The sequence below is a fragment of the Bombus terrestris genome, chromosome 10 (assembly GCF_910591885.1).
Source record: "Bombus terrestris chromosome 10, iyBomTerr1.2, whole genome shotgun sequence".
Lineage (NCBI taxonomy): Eukaryota > Metazoa > Arthropoda > Insecta > Hymenoptera > Apidae > Bombus > Bombus terrestris.
Window position 1 is genome coordinate 2283481 of NC_063278.1, and position 15456 is coordinate 2298936.

Consider the following 15456-nt stretch of genomic DNA (forward strand, 5'->3'; position numbering starts at 1 on the left):
GAATTAGAAAATAGGTAAAAATAGGTTCGATTGGATGTGAATTGAAAATTGTTTGATATCATTTTCAACACTGATTCGAGCGAATAAAAGCCTAGAAGTGGAGGGGATTGGTTTTTAATAAAACAGATTGTGTATTAACAATACTCACTTAAATTTAACCCTCTTGAAATAAAGGAAAAAGCAGTGTTGCAACATTTTGGTAACCTATATTGAAATTAAGAATTTAGCCATTGAATGGGTTCGCGATGTCATTGTACATCTTGTTAACTTTCAAAGTTTATACGAAAATATGTATGTTTGTATATTCGACTACGAAAATATAGTAATTTAGTTGGCTTTTAATAAGTATCCGTATGTAGATCCTTACATTCTTGTGTCGCGTCATAATTTTTTATTTTTGCATACGTACTTGCATACGTGCATTTTTTCGAGGAAAGAATCCTACTGCAAAATAATTATACAAGTCTTTACATACAATCGACGTAGTTGATAAATTTATTTTCTTCGAATATCTAGATTCTCTTTATTTCTTTATCGTTTAGTTTTCTTTTTCTTTCTTTTTTCCAATGCAACCGATTATATAAGATCGAATCGATCTAATAGTAGTTCACGATATTTCGACATAACATTTTTTGTTCCATCGTACTCTGTACTAAAAATATGAAGTCATAGGGCAAGATAACGAAGTGCATATAACGAGTACTTGCAAAGTACTTAGTTTAGTTACGTACTATTTTTTGTTCATAGGGCTGTTATCCAGATCTTTACATAATTGCTGGAGATAAAAAAACCAACGAAATTGTATTAAAGTAACAGCAGGTAATAAAATTCACGAAAGAAGTAAAACAAAAAATTGATTTATTGATAAAATGTAGAAACAACTAAAATAATTTGTTTGAAAATCCGGTGGATCAATTACAGCTGATTTTATAAAGAATGATCAGTTTTGATGAAATTTACCGTTAAAATTCAAAGATATTCTTTTTATATGTCGTATAAGGATATCTTATTACACCTTGAATTTGTAATAATAATATTGATATTGTCACGTATAATTTTTCTCGGCACTGTTACTGATTTCCTTCTTCAGAGATAAAAATTCTTTACTTAATAATCTGATCATAGATCAATCTACATACATGTATATATAAGACGCTATAAAAGTTTTCTATAAGTAGTTGATGAAATTTTGATTTGTTAAAGCAAATAGATAGTATTTTTGAGCTTCTGTTTTTTTCAGTGACACGATTGAAAATAAAAATAACTAAATGTCAAATAACATTCGTAAAGAAGCTGTAAAAGTACATATTTATATATTGTTATTTATGACGTGCAAAGTTCATTTTATCTTAGATTATTATTAGAATGAATTACATTGTCTTTGAAAGGTCGTATGTCAATAACTATTTAGTGAAAATGATGGTTGAATCCTTAGGTTAAGTCAAGATGTTTTGCTGTTTTATATGTGCGACCAAAGTAATGAATACGTAGGAAGTTTTTTTGTAGAACTTATCGATCTTTGCATATAGCATATAGCAGAATATATAGAAATTAGTTTTCTTCCAACAAAAAATAGAAGCAGGCAAAATTATATAAATTTTCAGTAAGCAGAATTTAAAATAGTTTTCGTAAAATAAATACAGGGGCAAGAAAATATCGTATTGGCTGTCTATGTATCACTAGCACCATCTACGGTCACTTCCTAAATTTAATTTTACATAGGCGGAGGGGCGAGAGCTGGATAGCAAATATTACTGGTGGGAGACTTCGTGCTGAAGCACACGTAAAGGTCACCTTCAGTTTTAGTTGGACTCAAGACGCGAAAGCGGTATCTGCAGTTTAGTCAGAACATTGTAGGTGTACAAGTATAGGAAATTTTAAAATCAGACAAGAATTGTCTACATTCTAATCTTTATTGGTAACTGGACGTATATTTGTTCGGTGAGTTGAAAATTATTTAATTTTCTTTACATATACACATATAAAAGTACTTTTTATAGATAATAAATAACTAAATGACTAATTGTCAGTGACAAAGTGACGTTATCTTGTATACACATTACAATAGACTATTATTCAATTTTGTAATAAATTTATTTGCTTTGCTACTCGTCAATCGACATATTTTTTAAATTAGTTTGACGCTTTTTATATATGAATTTTACCTTACATGCAAATGAAGTAATCCCAATGATCTATCCTATACTCAATATTAACATCGTTATTCCGATATTTTGATGCACAACAGATTGAGACTGTGCTAGATTCCATTGATTCTTTGAACACATGCTATCTTATTTTAAAATACGAAGGGCTGCTGAAGATGTTTCGTGTTGTAACGTTCTTTAACATTGTTCGTGTATTCATTACACTTTTCATCATTCGCTCTTGATTAATTACTATCTTACGTGAAATAAGTTGTTATTCGACGAAAATTCGATCTTGTTATTTTATATTATATTTATTATTTACTTTGTCATTGCAAGTTAATTCTTGTGCAATGTATGCTCATACAGAAAAGGATATTACAGTATATTGTAATATGAAAACTGTATTTCATACATGCATAAACAATGATTGTCACACAAATGTTTGCAATGAGTTCCTTAAAATAAATGGGATGCTACTATGTTCATGTTATGACAAAGAATAGAGTTGATTTATAATGTAAATAGTGTTTATTATTTTAGGTTACATATATTATGCAGGGCATAAGAATTTATTTCTTAATGTCTGTTTAAATTTCTTGTATGTTCACTTGTATAATATAATGTCCATAAAATATGATGAAATATGTGTTTGCACAACAAAAGAGTCAAAGGAAGAAGTTAATTCTTCTCGTGTTCCAATCCCAAAACAAAGTAATATGTATTAACTATAGAATCTATTTTGTTATTAAAACGTAAATAATAATAATTTTGAAAAAATATAAATCTTTTTATCAGATGACAAAGAACATAACTTCTTAAAAGATAAAATTAATTTTTGTATGGCACGTGCCTCAGTTCTGAGCATAACAGAAAATAATGTTGATAAAAGTTCAATATTATTTGATATTCAAAAAGAACCAAAAATTCCTCTACAAGTAAGTTAAAAACTTGGTGGATATAACACATTCTTCTTCCATATATTCTTTATACTTTTGTACTAGATTGATACAAAATTGAAATGGGTGTTTATAAGAAAATATTTTGATTTGCTATTAAATATTCCTCTATGTTTCTGTTATGACAATGAGGAAGATCATGATCTGATTATTAGAAAAAAAGAGACAATTTTGTTTTTGTAATAATAATGAAAGAAGCACATTGATTAATATCTATCTATAAAATAAGTTACCATAAGCACTTACTATATTATTAAAGAAAAGAATAAAGTAAATTCTTTATCTAAAGATAAGTAAGTAGTTACAAAAAAAAGTTATATTACAGGGATATACTTGGTATCCTGCAGCAAAGATGGCAGAAGAAATAGCAGCACAGAGGTTTATAAAACCTGGTAGTCATAAAGGTAAAGGCCTTGCAGTCTTTACTAGCGGAGGTGACTCTCAAGGTAAAAGATCAATTAACTGAAATAAAATAGGAATATATATTAATTGATATTTTATTACTTAAATTTTAATAATAAAACTTATTCATTAGGAATGAATGCTGCAGTCCGAGCAGTTGTCAGAATGGGTATTTACCTAGGTTGTAAAGTTTTTTTCATCAATGAAGGCTATCAGGGTATGGTGGATGGTGGGAGTAACATTGTAGAAGCTAATTGGTCATCTGTCTCTTGTATCATTCATAGAGTATGTATTTTGTTTGTCATGCTTTTATTGCAGCTTCATTCAAACTATTATAATTATGTATTTTAGGGTGGTACAGTAATAGGATCTGCTCGTTGCAAAGATTTTAGGGAACGTGCTGGTCGTAGGAAAGCTGCAAAAAATTTAGTAACTCGTGGAATAGCTAACTTGGTTGTAATAGGTGGTGATGGTTCCCTTACTGGTGCAAATTTATTTAAAGAGGAATGGTCAGATCTATTAAAAGAATTAGCTGAAGCAGGTAAATAAAAAACTGATATTTTTATTGTAACATTATATTTTTATGTATACTTTACTAAGATGCTGTTTCTTTAGGTGAAATTACTTCAGAACAGGCAGAAAAATACCAACATTTACATATTGCTGGTATGGTAGGTTCTATCGATAATGATTTTTGTGGGACAGACATGACTATTGGTACCGATTCAGCATTACATCGTATTATTGAGAGTATTGATGCTATTGTTAGTACTGCATATTCTCATCAAAGAACATTCATAATGGAAGTCATGGGTCGACATTGCGGGTAAGTTGATCATTATGCTTTATTGGTGAAATGCTAAGAATTTTCGTTTCTTAAATAAATCAAAAAAATAATTGGTTATTTAGTATTTCGAAAGAATTTAGTATTTCAGCACTAAAAATACTCAATCACAATATTTTATGAATTGAAGGATATCTGTTTTCGTATTATTTCTTACAAATGTGACAACCTGTTGGATAGGTATTTGGCAATTGTGGGTGCTTTAGCAGCAGAGGCAGACTTTGTTTTCTGCCCGGAATCACCACCTCCTGCTGACTGGCCTGATAAATTATGTAGAAAATTGGAGCAGGCACGTTGTTTAGGAATTTTCTAAATTTTTTGTTGCAGTGTTATTTCCCCCCTAATTTAGTTTAACAAATTTAATAATTTGTGTTTTCGTCTTTCATGTATTTTTAATTGTTTAATTCTGTTGTCAGTGTTACACATATTCCTTCTCACCTTCTTACAATTAAGCAGAATATTAAAAGAACCAAAAACTTCGTTTGTAATAACTTTTTAATGTAAGGATAGGGACAAGTTCTAATAAAGCAATTCAAAGTAGTGTGAATATAATGAAAAAATAAAAGTCTTTCAGGTATCTGACGTTAGCTTCGAGTTTATCTTCTGAAGCATGCTATTGCTTTATACCTGAAGTACCGCCGTCAGGTGATTGGGTTGAGGAACTTTGCAAAGCTGTGCAACAGGCACGTTCTTGATCAATCATTATACTGTCTTTAATGAATCATGCTTCCCTATAATATTAAATTTATTAGCCAGATTATATTGTATTGAGTTCATTTTTATTCATATTAAACGTGTGTCTGCTCCTTTGTCAAAATAGTTAAATTATCAAGAAGAATAGGAATATATTAGTTTTTGGTCATTTATATTATAAATTTCTCTCAGTTTTAAAAGTTTGTTGCCAATACTAAACAAGATTTTAAACTATCTGCAATATTATATTTTTGTAATGTTTTACCAGTAACATTTTTCTTTATTTATCTTCACATTTTTATCAATAGTTTAAATTGGACCTGGCCATTTTACTATACTATAGCTACTGCGTTATATATATGTAATGTAATATTTTTAGTTGGCTTTTATAACATACTATTACAGTTACCTGGCTCTAGTGGCAGCCATATGTTCCGAAGCTGATTATGTGTTCATCCCAGAGTGGCCACCTGAACAGGATTGGCCAAACAAGCTGTGCAAAAAGCTATTACAGGTCTGCACAACTTTTTTTTTAATTTTTTAAACAGTTCTATAAAACAATTTACTTTTCTCATTGCTTGTAATATCACAGAATGGCTCCTTGCTTTAAATTTATGCTCTTGTTTGCCGTTTGCTGCTATGCTGTTTCATGAGTAAGAAGAGGAATATTATAGATATTTTAATCTTAGTTTAGTTTATTTGCTTGTAATGGTAAGCTTATTATAGTTACAATATGTTCTTTCAGAGAGTTTCATGTTCCATGTGTAACGTTTAATTATTTCTAAAATTAACTAATTAAATGTTTGGCATGTTTATAGAAGATAAATTAGAACATTAGTGTCATTAATTTCTATATTATTATCTTTTCTTTTGCCTACAATTTAATTTCTTTCAAACTAAATTTTCTTTGTAAACGATCTTTGCACTTATCTATGTAACTTTCAATTTATCTGTACGTATTGTATAAGATTATAAAAATTTTAAATATATCTTTTAGGAAAGACTCACAGGACAACGACTTAACATTATTATTGTGGCAGAAGGCGCAATAGATAGAAACGGCCAACCAATTACTGCTGAGAAGGTTCATAAAGTTGTTGTAGACAAACTGCAACAAGATACAAGGATTACAGTTCTTGGTCATGTTCAAAGAGGTGGTAATCCATCAGCTTTTGATAGAGTACTGGTTAGTTATTATATAAGTATACACAATACCATGATGTTCTTTTCCAATAACTTTCCAATAATATTGAAGACAAAAGTATTACATTAATTTAGTAATAACATATAGGGTTGTCGAATGGGAGCAGAAGCAGTAATGGCATTGATGGAAGCGAAACCAGACACTGAAGCATGTGTTGTTACACTGGATGGTAATCAAGCTGTTAGATTACCTCTTATGGAGTGCGTTCGTCGTACTAAAGCAGTAGCACAAGCTATGGCTGATAAAAATTGGGATCTTGCTGTTCAACTTCGTGGAAAGTATGTTATCCATACTACATACTGAAATAAAACTTTAATTATATTTCATTTTGTAAATATTTTTAGGGGATTTGCTCGTAATTTGGATACATATAAAATGTTAACCCGTTTGAAAGCACCTGTAGATCATGACCCTAGTAAGGTATGTTGCAATTTTGCATATAATATAAAGATTGATATGAACCTAAAGCCTTCTATCAAACTTTTGGGTATAAGATTATTAAAATAATAAATATGAAATCAGTTGAATAAATATACAGATTGTTTCCGAAGTCATAGTACAATCGGAAAAGAGACGATTCCTGACGTCCAAATAATTTAAAAGTATAGAATAAAGATTTTTCATATGGAGTTCCGTTTCGAAAATCAAGTCTGAATATTCATTACCGAATGTTCACTATTCATGAATATTCGTTTCGAATTATTTTCTTTCTGTTGTACCACGACTGCGGAACATCTTACATAATGAATCATACAAAAAACATGTGAAGGTTTTAGTTCTGGTATCTAGAATATATAAAGAGTGAAGATTTGGCTATATTATATCTTTTATTTAATGCTGCTTCAGGAAAGTAATGGCCCGATATTAAAAAAGGTAAATCTGTTTTGAGAGAAGAAAGTATAAGTGTGTATATTTTTTGCTGAATATTAAATTTTAATGCATCATAAAATAGCCTTTCTAACAGTCTCATCTATTCCTTCTAAATTAGCAATTCACTTTATGTGGACAAGTGAGTCAACTAACTTCTAAATCTTGATGTTATTTTTGTTCTCTTTTGTCTGTTTCTTTTCTTTTATTTCTTTTATTTCTTTTATTACTAAACAAATATAACATTGTTATAACCTGTAACAAGTGTTTCTACTAGAATAAAAGAAACCACAAGCATACTAAAAGTCTTGATATCAAACATTATGTTAAATTGCAGAATGCATTTGTTTTTTATGTGCACGCTGCATGAATCAACATCAAATATCCCCACAATATTAACGCCAAATTTTATTACAGCAACACTATACGTTAGGTGTGATGCATATTGGTTCACCTTCTTGTGGTATGAATGCTGCGGTGCGTTCTTTCGTTCGGAACTGTATATATCGAGGTGATAAGGTATCGTCTTAAAAATGAGTACATCCTTATATAGTAATACAAGATCTCATGTTACAAACTTCTAGGTATATGGTATTTGCGACGGAATAATGGGCCTTATGGCTGGAAAATTTAAATTGATGGATTGGCCTTCTGTCACTGGTTGGGTAGCACAAGGTGGTGCTTATTTAGGAACTAAACGTGCTCCACCCAAAGAGGAGCAGTTGCCTCAAATTGCCCAGAGACTTAAAGAATACGGAATTCAAGCTTTGCTCATCATAGGAGGGTTTGAGGTAATGGTTCTTTAATTCTGTGAAGATCTCGGTTATAATAATTCCGTCATAGATCGCGGTGTATTTATTGTTAATGACTTTAATCCGTGTTGCAGTGTCGACTTTTATATAAAAATTATTATAAATTTCATTTTATTAAAACAGATACTATTAATAATTATTAAACCTAGTATAGATATTAAACATTCATAGTAACAAGGATAAGAAAAGGAACAATTATATGAGCTAATTAGAATTCTTCATTGATGGACGCGTAAGAATCCAAAAACATTCATCACGAATGATATTAGTACGTTTGAAATATAGAAATTTCTCACGGAAATAACATATTCCTATGATACACATATACAGATTTAATCTATTATATAATAGCTATTCTTTGTCAGCAAGATTTACGATATGCCTTTTTAAGAATATTTTTCAACAAATTCCGTATGTATCTGTCAGATTAACCGCGATCTCTGCAGGGTTAAAGTAATTCGTACGCTGTCTTTCAGAATTTTACTTACTATTATAATGTGTTATTGTTGCTGTTTTTCTAAAAGGGTTATCAAACAGGACTTACCTTTTTCAAAGCTAGGGACAAGTATGAAGAATTTCGAATTCCTATTGCTATGATTCCGGCAACTATTAGCAATAACGTTCCAGGAACCGAGTTTTCATTAGGTTGTGACACAGCTTTAAATGAAATTACAGAGGTAGAATTTTTTACGTTGTGTACATGTTATTTTATAATAAAGCTATTGGTATAATATTTCACTTAGTCAAGTGTATCTGTGTTATTCTTAGATCTGTGATCGAATTCGTCAATCGGCACAAGGTACAAAGCGTCGAGTATTTATTATTGAAACTATGGGTGGATACTGCGGTTATTTAGCTACGGTCGCTGGATTAGCCGGAGGTGCTGACGCAGCATATATTTTCGAAGAGAAGTTTAATATTAAAGACTTAAATCAAGATGTCATTGCGATGGCAGCAAAAATGTCTGAAGGTGTACAGAGAGGTCTTATTTTGAGAAATGAAAATGCTAACTTGAATTATAATACAGATTTTATGCAGAGACTTTTTAGCGAAGAAGGAAAGGGTCTATTCAGCTGTAGAATGAACATTATTGGTATATGTTTAACAATTGATACTATCTTATATTTTAAATAACAATAGATCTCAAGTTACAAAATTTTTTATAGGTCACATGCAACAAGGTGGTTCACCGACTCCATTTGATCGCAATTTGGGTACAAAAATGGGGTCTAAGGCAGTTGAGTGGTTTACCGAACAATTAAAAAAATATAGTAGTGATGGCAGTAAGGTAACGACGATGGATGCTGATAGTGCCGTTATGATTGGTATTGTGCGAAGACAGTATAGATTTACGCCGTTTACAGAACTTATTGAAGTTACGGATTTCGAGTAAGTAACGGGAATGCATCGCAGTTGATTTTCATCGGAAATGTGTACTTACGATTCGTAAAATTTTCAGACACCGCATTCCGACATATCAGTGGTGGATGAAATTGCGGCCATTACTCAAAGTTTTAGCAAAACATGAGTCTACATATGAGGAAGAAGGACTTTATATCACTGTAGAAGAAATGGATCTTGATAACGATCCTCTTGTATAAATTACATGTATGTGATGAAAGGTAATGTTCCATAAATATGCAGTGTTAATTGTAGATTTTGTTAAACAGTATTGTATGGCGTTATAATAATTATTTTCCGTTGTTATTTGCGGGAGAAAAAAAAGGTGCAACTTCAGATCCGCATTCGTAAAATTTAATATTCTATGAGATTTAGTATAGATTAACTATTTTGGCGATTGGCATGAAATCGCAATGTGTACATGCACATATGTATACTTATCATTTATAGATTGGTTTACTCAATAGCGAAATGCACTCTAATATAACTTAATCTCCTTAATGTGAATTGTCTTAATAAATAGTAAATTACTGCATATTATTGATATAATCAAGAGTATAGATTAATATTTTGTTTAAAAAATAGTAAATTTATATATTTTGATTGCGGCTTAAAATTCAGCAAGAAGTAGGAGGTACAAAGATAGTACCTGAAACATGAAGGTAAACTATATTTTAGTAATATAAAAGAATGAAACAGGTAGTGAGACATCGTAACGAGCATTTTCATTGATGAAAATAAAAAAATAAAAATAAAAAAGAAAATAAATAAATAAGAAAATAAAAATAAAAAATTACATTCTTGTACTGAATGTACAAGTATTTATTGTCATTGCCATCGGTACGCGCGTGCGCCCGTACACACATATACGTACACCTGAAAATAGAGCAAATGAAAATATAAGTATCTATTAATGTAATGTAAAACAACGTTGAAATATTATAACATAATCAAGGAACATACAAGATAATATAATTCTATACGAATATGACGATAAAAATTAATACAATTAACGATTTTAATCTCTCAATACGACATTCGAGTACAATAGCTTCCAGTCTTAGATTTTATGAACATTTTTAACGCATTTAGCATCAGATTTGTTATTCTTGTCTATTTAAAATCTTGATACCACTCACAATAATTATATTGCAATTGTATTAATCTTAAAAATGCATGAAATTTTTGACACTTAATTTTTTCTTGTAGCTTTAACAGAAATTCATCAGTATGGCAACGCTTTTAGAGGGTATTATATTCTACCCTTTCCAGTACTGTTGGTTGCAATGTGAACTAAGAATCGAATTACAGCTTTCATGGCTATTTTACGATCTTGCGAGTAAATTTAAGCTATATTTGTGGTCTATTAAGATATAAAATTAAACGTAATGTGGCATCTTTCTTAAATGAAAACTTATCATTTGGTTTAGCTTTACCTATAGCTATGAAAAGCTATTTGAAGAATATACTTGTCTACCTCAAAATATAATTTGCAACGACAAGCGATACTTAGGGCGAACTAAAGACCTAAGTCTTACTGGTTGCATATAACATTAAAAGGTTTTGCTAAGATTTAAGGCTTGTGACCACAGGAATATTTAGATTTAATTCGTGTTATTATTATACTCGTGTATTATCATGTGTATTCATCTCGACAAGTCGTACAGATATTAAACTCGAAATTGTTTTCTTGGATGTAGAAAAGAACAATTTCTACAAAATTTTAGAATCGTAAATTTTTTTAATGTTAACGATCATGGTATTTATTGAATTTATTTCTCTTTTAAAAACTTGATAAGGTGATGTTAATTAAAGTTCGGTGATACAATTAAGAAACACATAAAGAAGATTTTCAAGGAACTGACTGACACGTCCATTTAATATAAAATACAAGTCGTGTTTCGATTAACAATGTCGCAATATTAAAGAACGTCTACGTTTCTGACTATCGTTTTTAAAATGTAAACACGTTCATCTAAGTCAACAACAATCGGATCAGGATATGAAATATTTTTATTTGAGATACAGAACAACTTCTCACGAACATAACATAAAATAATCTAATTTATATTTGTCACTGAATCCTAAACTAGTATAATACAGCAGAACTACGTGTATATTTTAGGGAGGATTATGCACGTTGTTTATTTAAAATTGTTGTTGTAAATGCATAAATAATGATTTAGCAAAATACTGAGACAATAGATGTTGTTGACAAGCATATGAAAAAAAAAATATTATTCAATATAAACGAAACTGTATCTGTGAAGATAACACTCTCAAAGGGTTATAATGATTCTCGAAGATATCCTCTTTACATTGCCTTCGCATATTACGTATGATTGTTAAAAATATAAACTTATTATGGCCTAATCAATGGAGGATCTGCACTTCAAATTTGTACAGTTATCGATACAAGAGCGGATGATCAAAAAAAATATCGGATATGAAGGAAATTGTAAAAATTTATAAGGATAAACAAAAGTAATATATTATAAAGCATGTGTAAATAAGTATATCGATCCGCTTTTGTGTATGAAAATAGAAATGTTACAACACACACAGACACAAGATGTATTTTATATAACTTTAAGTATAAATTCCGAATTTTGATCGTATATCATATGTGTTCATTTAAGTGCATCAGAGCAGACAGATTATTGTTCCACTGCTAAGCATGCTAATACAAACATATAATGTACAAATACAGAAGCGTTAATATCATACCACTATGATTAACTAATAATATAATGAAAATATAACGTTGGAAGAGTATTATTTTTACGATTACAGAGGTATATTTTCGACTCATTGTTGATCAATGAATTTTACAGTTTATCTCTGGCATAATATATATGAAATCTAGAAGTTATTTTGTTTCAATATTGAATTGTTAAATATGTATTTTCCCTTTACCATCACATAACTATTAAGATATTTATTTATAGATAAATATTTAAAGTGTCGCGAAATATTTGTGGTGATTGCATAGTTTTAATAGTAAATGCATAGGAATATGTATAAGAATATTGTGACCACTAAAAATGTACCTAATACTATTAATAAAGTGTATCTTATAATGTTTTCTGTCGTATGATTTAATATTATTGTTATATTCGTCAATTTTAGACACATGTGAATAATTTATTATGTATAGGAAATTAGATATTTTTTATAAATAATTTTTAATTATCTCTTCATCATTAGTCAATAATTCTTTTTCATAGAAGTTTTAGAAATACATATATAACTGTTATTTTCGATCCTTGGATTAGATTGATCATCGCACTTACAAACAATAGAACATCCGTATAATAATACATAAAATATTGTTAACTGAGATAATTTTCATTATATGTCAGAGAAAATTAATTTTTCAATTAATATCACAAAATTATAAGAAATACATGCATACCGTATAATATATTGACCGAGTTATATATTTGAAAATTTTCCTGACTTACGTGGTGCCAACAAGTAAAGACAGAAAGCGCCACATTGTTCGATGTTGGTCGCATGCTTTAATATATTGCTTTCCCGGTGCGCAACGTGTGTTGCGTTTTTGCCTATAGTATATGTATATAGGTTATTGGTATAATTGAGTACACGTTGAATTATTTGACGGTACTTCCAATAAGTCGTTGACGCGTGTGGTCACAAGAACGGTACTTTTAATCGCGGAAAATAATGGTTGTGGTAAAAGGTCGCAAGAATTCAAATAAAAATCCTCCTATATTCAGTCATGAATTCGTTATCCAAAATCATGGAGATATTGTTTCTTGTGTGGCTATGATCTTCGTAACGGGTTTAATGGTGCAGGTCAGTATTCAGTTTCTTCAATTTCAATGATATTTTTATTTAACACATACATATTTTTCAAAGTTCGCTAGCGATGATTCCTTTTACTTTTATGTATTTCACTTTATATTCGAGAACAATTTATACCTAATATTATTTTCAGTTATCGTTAGTTCGATGACCATATGTTATTTTTTATTGCCATTATTTGTTAACCAATACGAATATATGTAATAAATCGAGCTTAAGTGAAGTTATATTAATATAATATTTTTGATTAACACAATGTTCGCTTACTTATACACTACTATAAGTTATAAATTATTTTTTAGGCCACATCACCATGGGCATATACATTTATTGCTATTCATCACAATATAACTTCAGATATTGAAGATCCGACTATGCCAATGAAATATACTACTGGTTGGAAAGATGCATGTGCTGTATTTTTCTCTCTCTTGATAACAATTGTAATGCACGCCGTATTTCAAGATTATATATTTGATGTAAGATGCATTAATTTGTATTTTCTTTATTCTAAATATTTTCAATAAAACCGTTACTAACATTTATATTTTCTTTTTTCAGAAAGTTTCAAAACGTCTACATCTTAGTAAAGTAAAACTTGCTAAATTTAATGAATCCAGTCAACTTGTTGTATTTTATATACTGTCTATTATATGGGGTATAGACATAATTATCAGGTCTGTTATATCAAATATAAATATAGTCATTTTTTATATAATTAAATGTAATATAAATTTATGATTTCTTTAGAGAGAACTTGTTATTAAACATACCTTTATTGTGGAAGGAATACCCTGTGCCAATGTCTTTTTCCTCAAAATTGTTCTTTATTTGTCAACTTGCTTATTGGTTGCATTGTTACCCTGAATTATATTTTCAAAGAGTAAAGAAGGAAGATATACCTCCTCGAGTTGTACAAGCAACTATTGGATTCTTTTCCACTGTTGCAGCTTATATCTTTAAGTATGACATACATATTTTTCTATGTAGTATACAATATTAGTTATATTATTTTCTAATACTTTCTTATTTTATACAGTTTCCAGCAAGTAGGAATCTTACTATTAGTTTCACATTACATAGGAGATGCTTTGCTTCATGGAGCTAGGCTTGTACATTTTGTCGGTAAAAAAGAAAAGGTGACAAAAAGTGGGTATAATTTCATTAGGTATACTGTTTTATATAAAATTACTTCTTTCGTAATATTCTACAATTATTTTGTTTATAGTGGCATTCCTCGTTGCTAACTCGGTGTATGTTTTCGTACGCGTGGCAACGTTGACTATTGCAACGTTAGTGTTTCTGTATGGTTTGGGCCAAATTGAAAGTGTATTCAATTTCGCAACTGGAAATTTTAATATTCCAGTCATAAGGTTTACAGCTTTGACCTATATCATTATCTTCCAAACGTACCTTTCTTATGTATTTATTTCGAGGCAACTTAAGCGTGCCCGTGAAAATGTAGTTCCTATACAAGCAACAGTAAAATCAAAACAAAAGCCAAGGAAAAAAGAAGGTAAACAAGACTTGAGGAATTTTCGTATCGTTAATGTACACTGAAAGCATCAATTTTAAGTACAAAATTGATTTTTGTTTAGGAAAAAAAATTGCCACGTCCGAGGATGACGATCTGCCGGAAGTTGACCAAGCGACTAAGAAAAATCTTAGATCTCGTTCATCTACGAAAGCTAAATAAATATGTAGTAAAGTAAGAAATTTTTATCTAAGGCTGATTACACAAAAGTACCTATTTCATTTATCTATGTTTGTATTGTAAATAAGGTTTCTGATATTAGTATTTATGAAAATTTCCATTATGTTAATATCATTTTAAAATGCGAATTACCATGTGACCTTCACATATATATTTCACGTTTGTATTAAGCGTATATAAACATTAGACTTTGTATGTGAAAGTTTTATAATTTTACATATTCAAGAGCATAATTTACACAAACTTTCCGTTTATGCTCCGAAATCAGTAATTCTTAATGCGATTGATTTAATAATCTTATATGTATGATATACTTATACTTCTATGATTATGTATGACTATGCTTCACAATAACAAAAAAATATAACAATAAAGCGTAAAATAACATCATATATTACATTTTGATTTTATTTACATATATTTCATTGTTCATTATATTTAGTGTATTTATTATAATCAGAGATGAATAGGGGTATCTCTGATGAGCATGGAAAAAGTTCAGTCAAAAGTACGCTTACGAGTTGCCTTTAGCGGTCAAACGGTCGAACCACGCACATTTTTTGTTTCGATGATTTTGGCGGTAGA

General features: G+C 29.8%; 2 protein-coding genes across 7 annotated transcripts; both read left to right on the top strand.

The window, feature by feature from the left end:
• Nucleotides 1-1297: 1297 nt before the first annotated feature.
• On the top strand, nucleotides 1298-12413 carry LOC100648793 (ATP-dependent 6-phosphofructokinase). 6 transcript variants are annotated; one of them, XM_012312899.3, is made up of 18 exons: nucleotides 1308-1941; nucleotides 3432-3552; nucleotides 3642-3793; nucleotides 3860-4049; nucleotides 4124-4334; nucleotides 5451-5559; nucleotides 6043-6231; nucleotides 6337-6527; nucleotides 6594-6669; nucleotides 7096-7122; nucleotides 7238-7258; nucleotides 7534-7635; nucleotides 7701-7907; nucleotides 8453-8605; nucleotides 8697-9021; nucleotides 9095-9317; nucleotides 9388-9550; nucleotides 10539-12413. In XM_012312899.3, exons 2-17 carry the CDS (start codon nucleotides 3459-3461, stop codon nucleotides 9527-9529), a joined length of 2412 nt encoding a protein of 803 aa, XP_012168289.1. In that variant the 5' UTR covers nucleotides 1308-1941; nucleotides 3432-3458; the 3' UTR covers nucleotides 9530-9550; nucleotides 10539-12413. The 6 variants fall into 6 exon arrangements, with proteins under 6 accessions (XP_012168290.1, XP_012168292.1, XP_012168288.1 ...); XM_012312900.3 differs by lacking the exon at nucleotides 5451-5559 and adding an exon at nucleotides 4533-4641 and having other exon boundaries at nucleotides 1298-1941; nucleotides 9388-12413; XM_012312898.3 differs by having other exon boundaries at nucleotides 1307-1941; nucleotides 9388-12413.
• A 456-nt stretch (nucleotides 12414-12869) lies between these two features.
• On the top strand, nucleotides 12870-15263 carry LOC100648566 (translocating chain-associated membrane protein 1). Its single transcript, XM_003398494.4, has 7 exons — nucleotides 12870-13148; nucleotides 13460-13636; nucleotides 13719-13834; nucleotides 13908-14120; nucleotides 14197-14306; nucleotides 14386-14673; nucleotides 14756-15263. Exons 1-7 carry the CDS (start codon nucleotides 13017-13019, stop codon nucleotides 14851-14853), a joined length of 1134 nt encoding a protein of 377 aa, XP_003398542.1. The 5' UTR covers nucleotides 12870-13016; the 3' UTR covers nucleotides 14854-15263.
• Nucleotides 15264-15456: the final 193 nt, after the last annotated feature.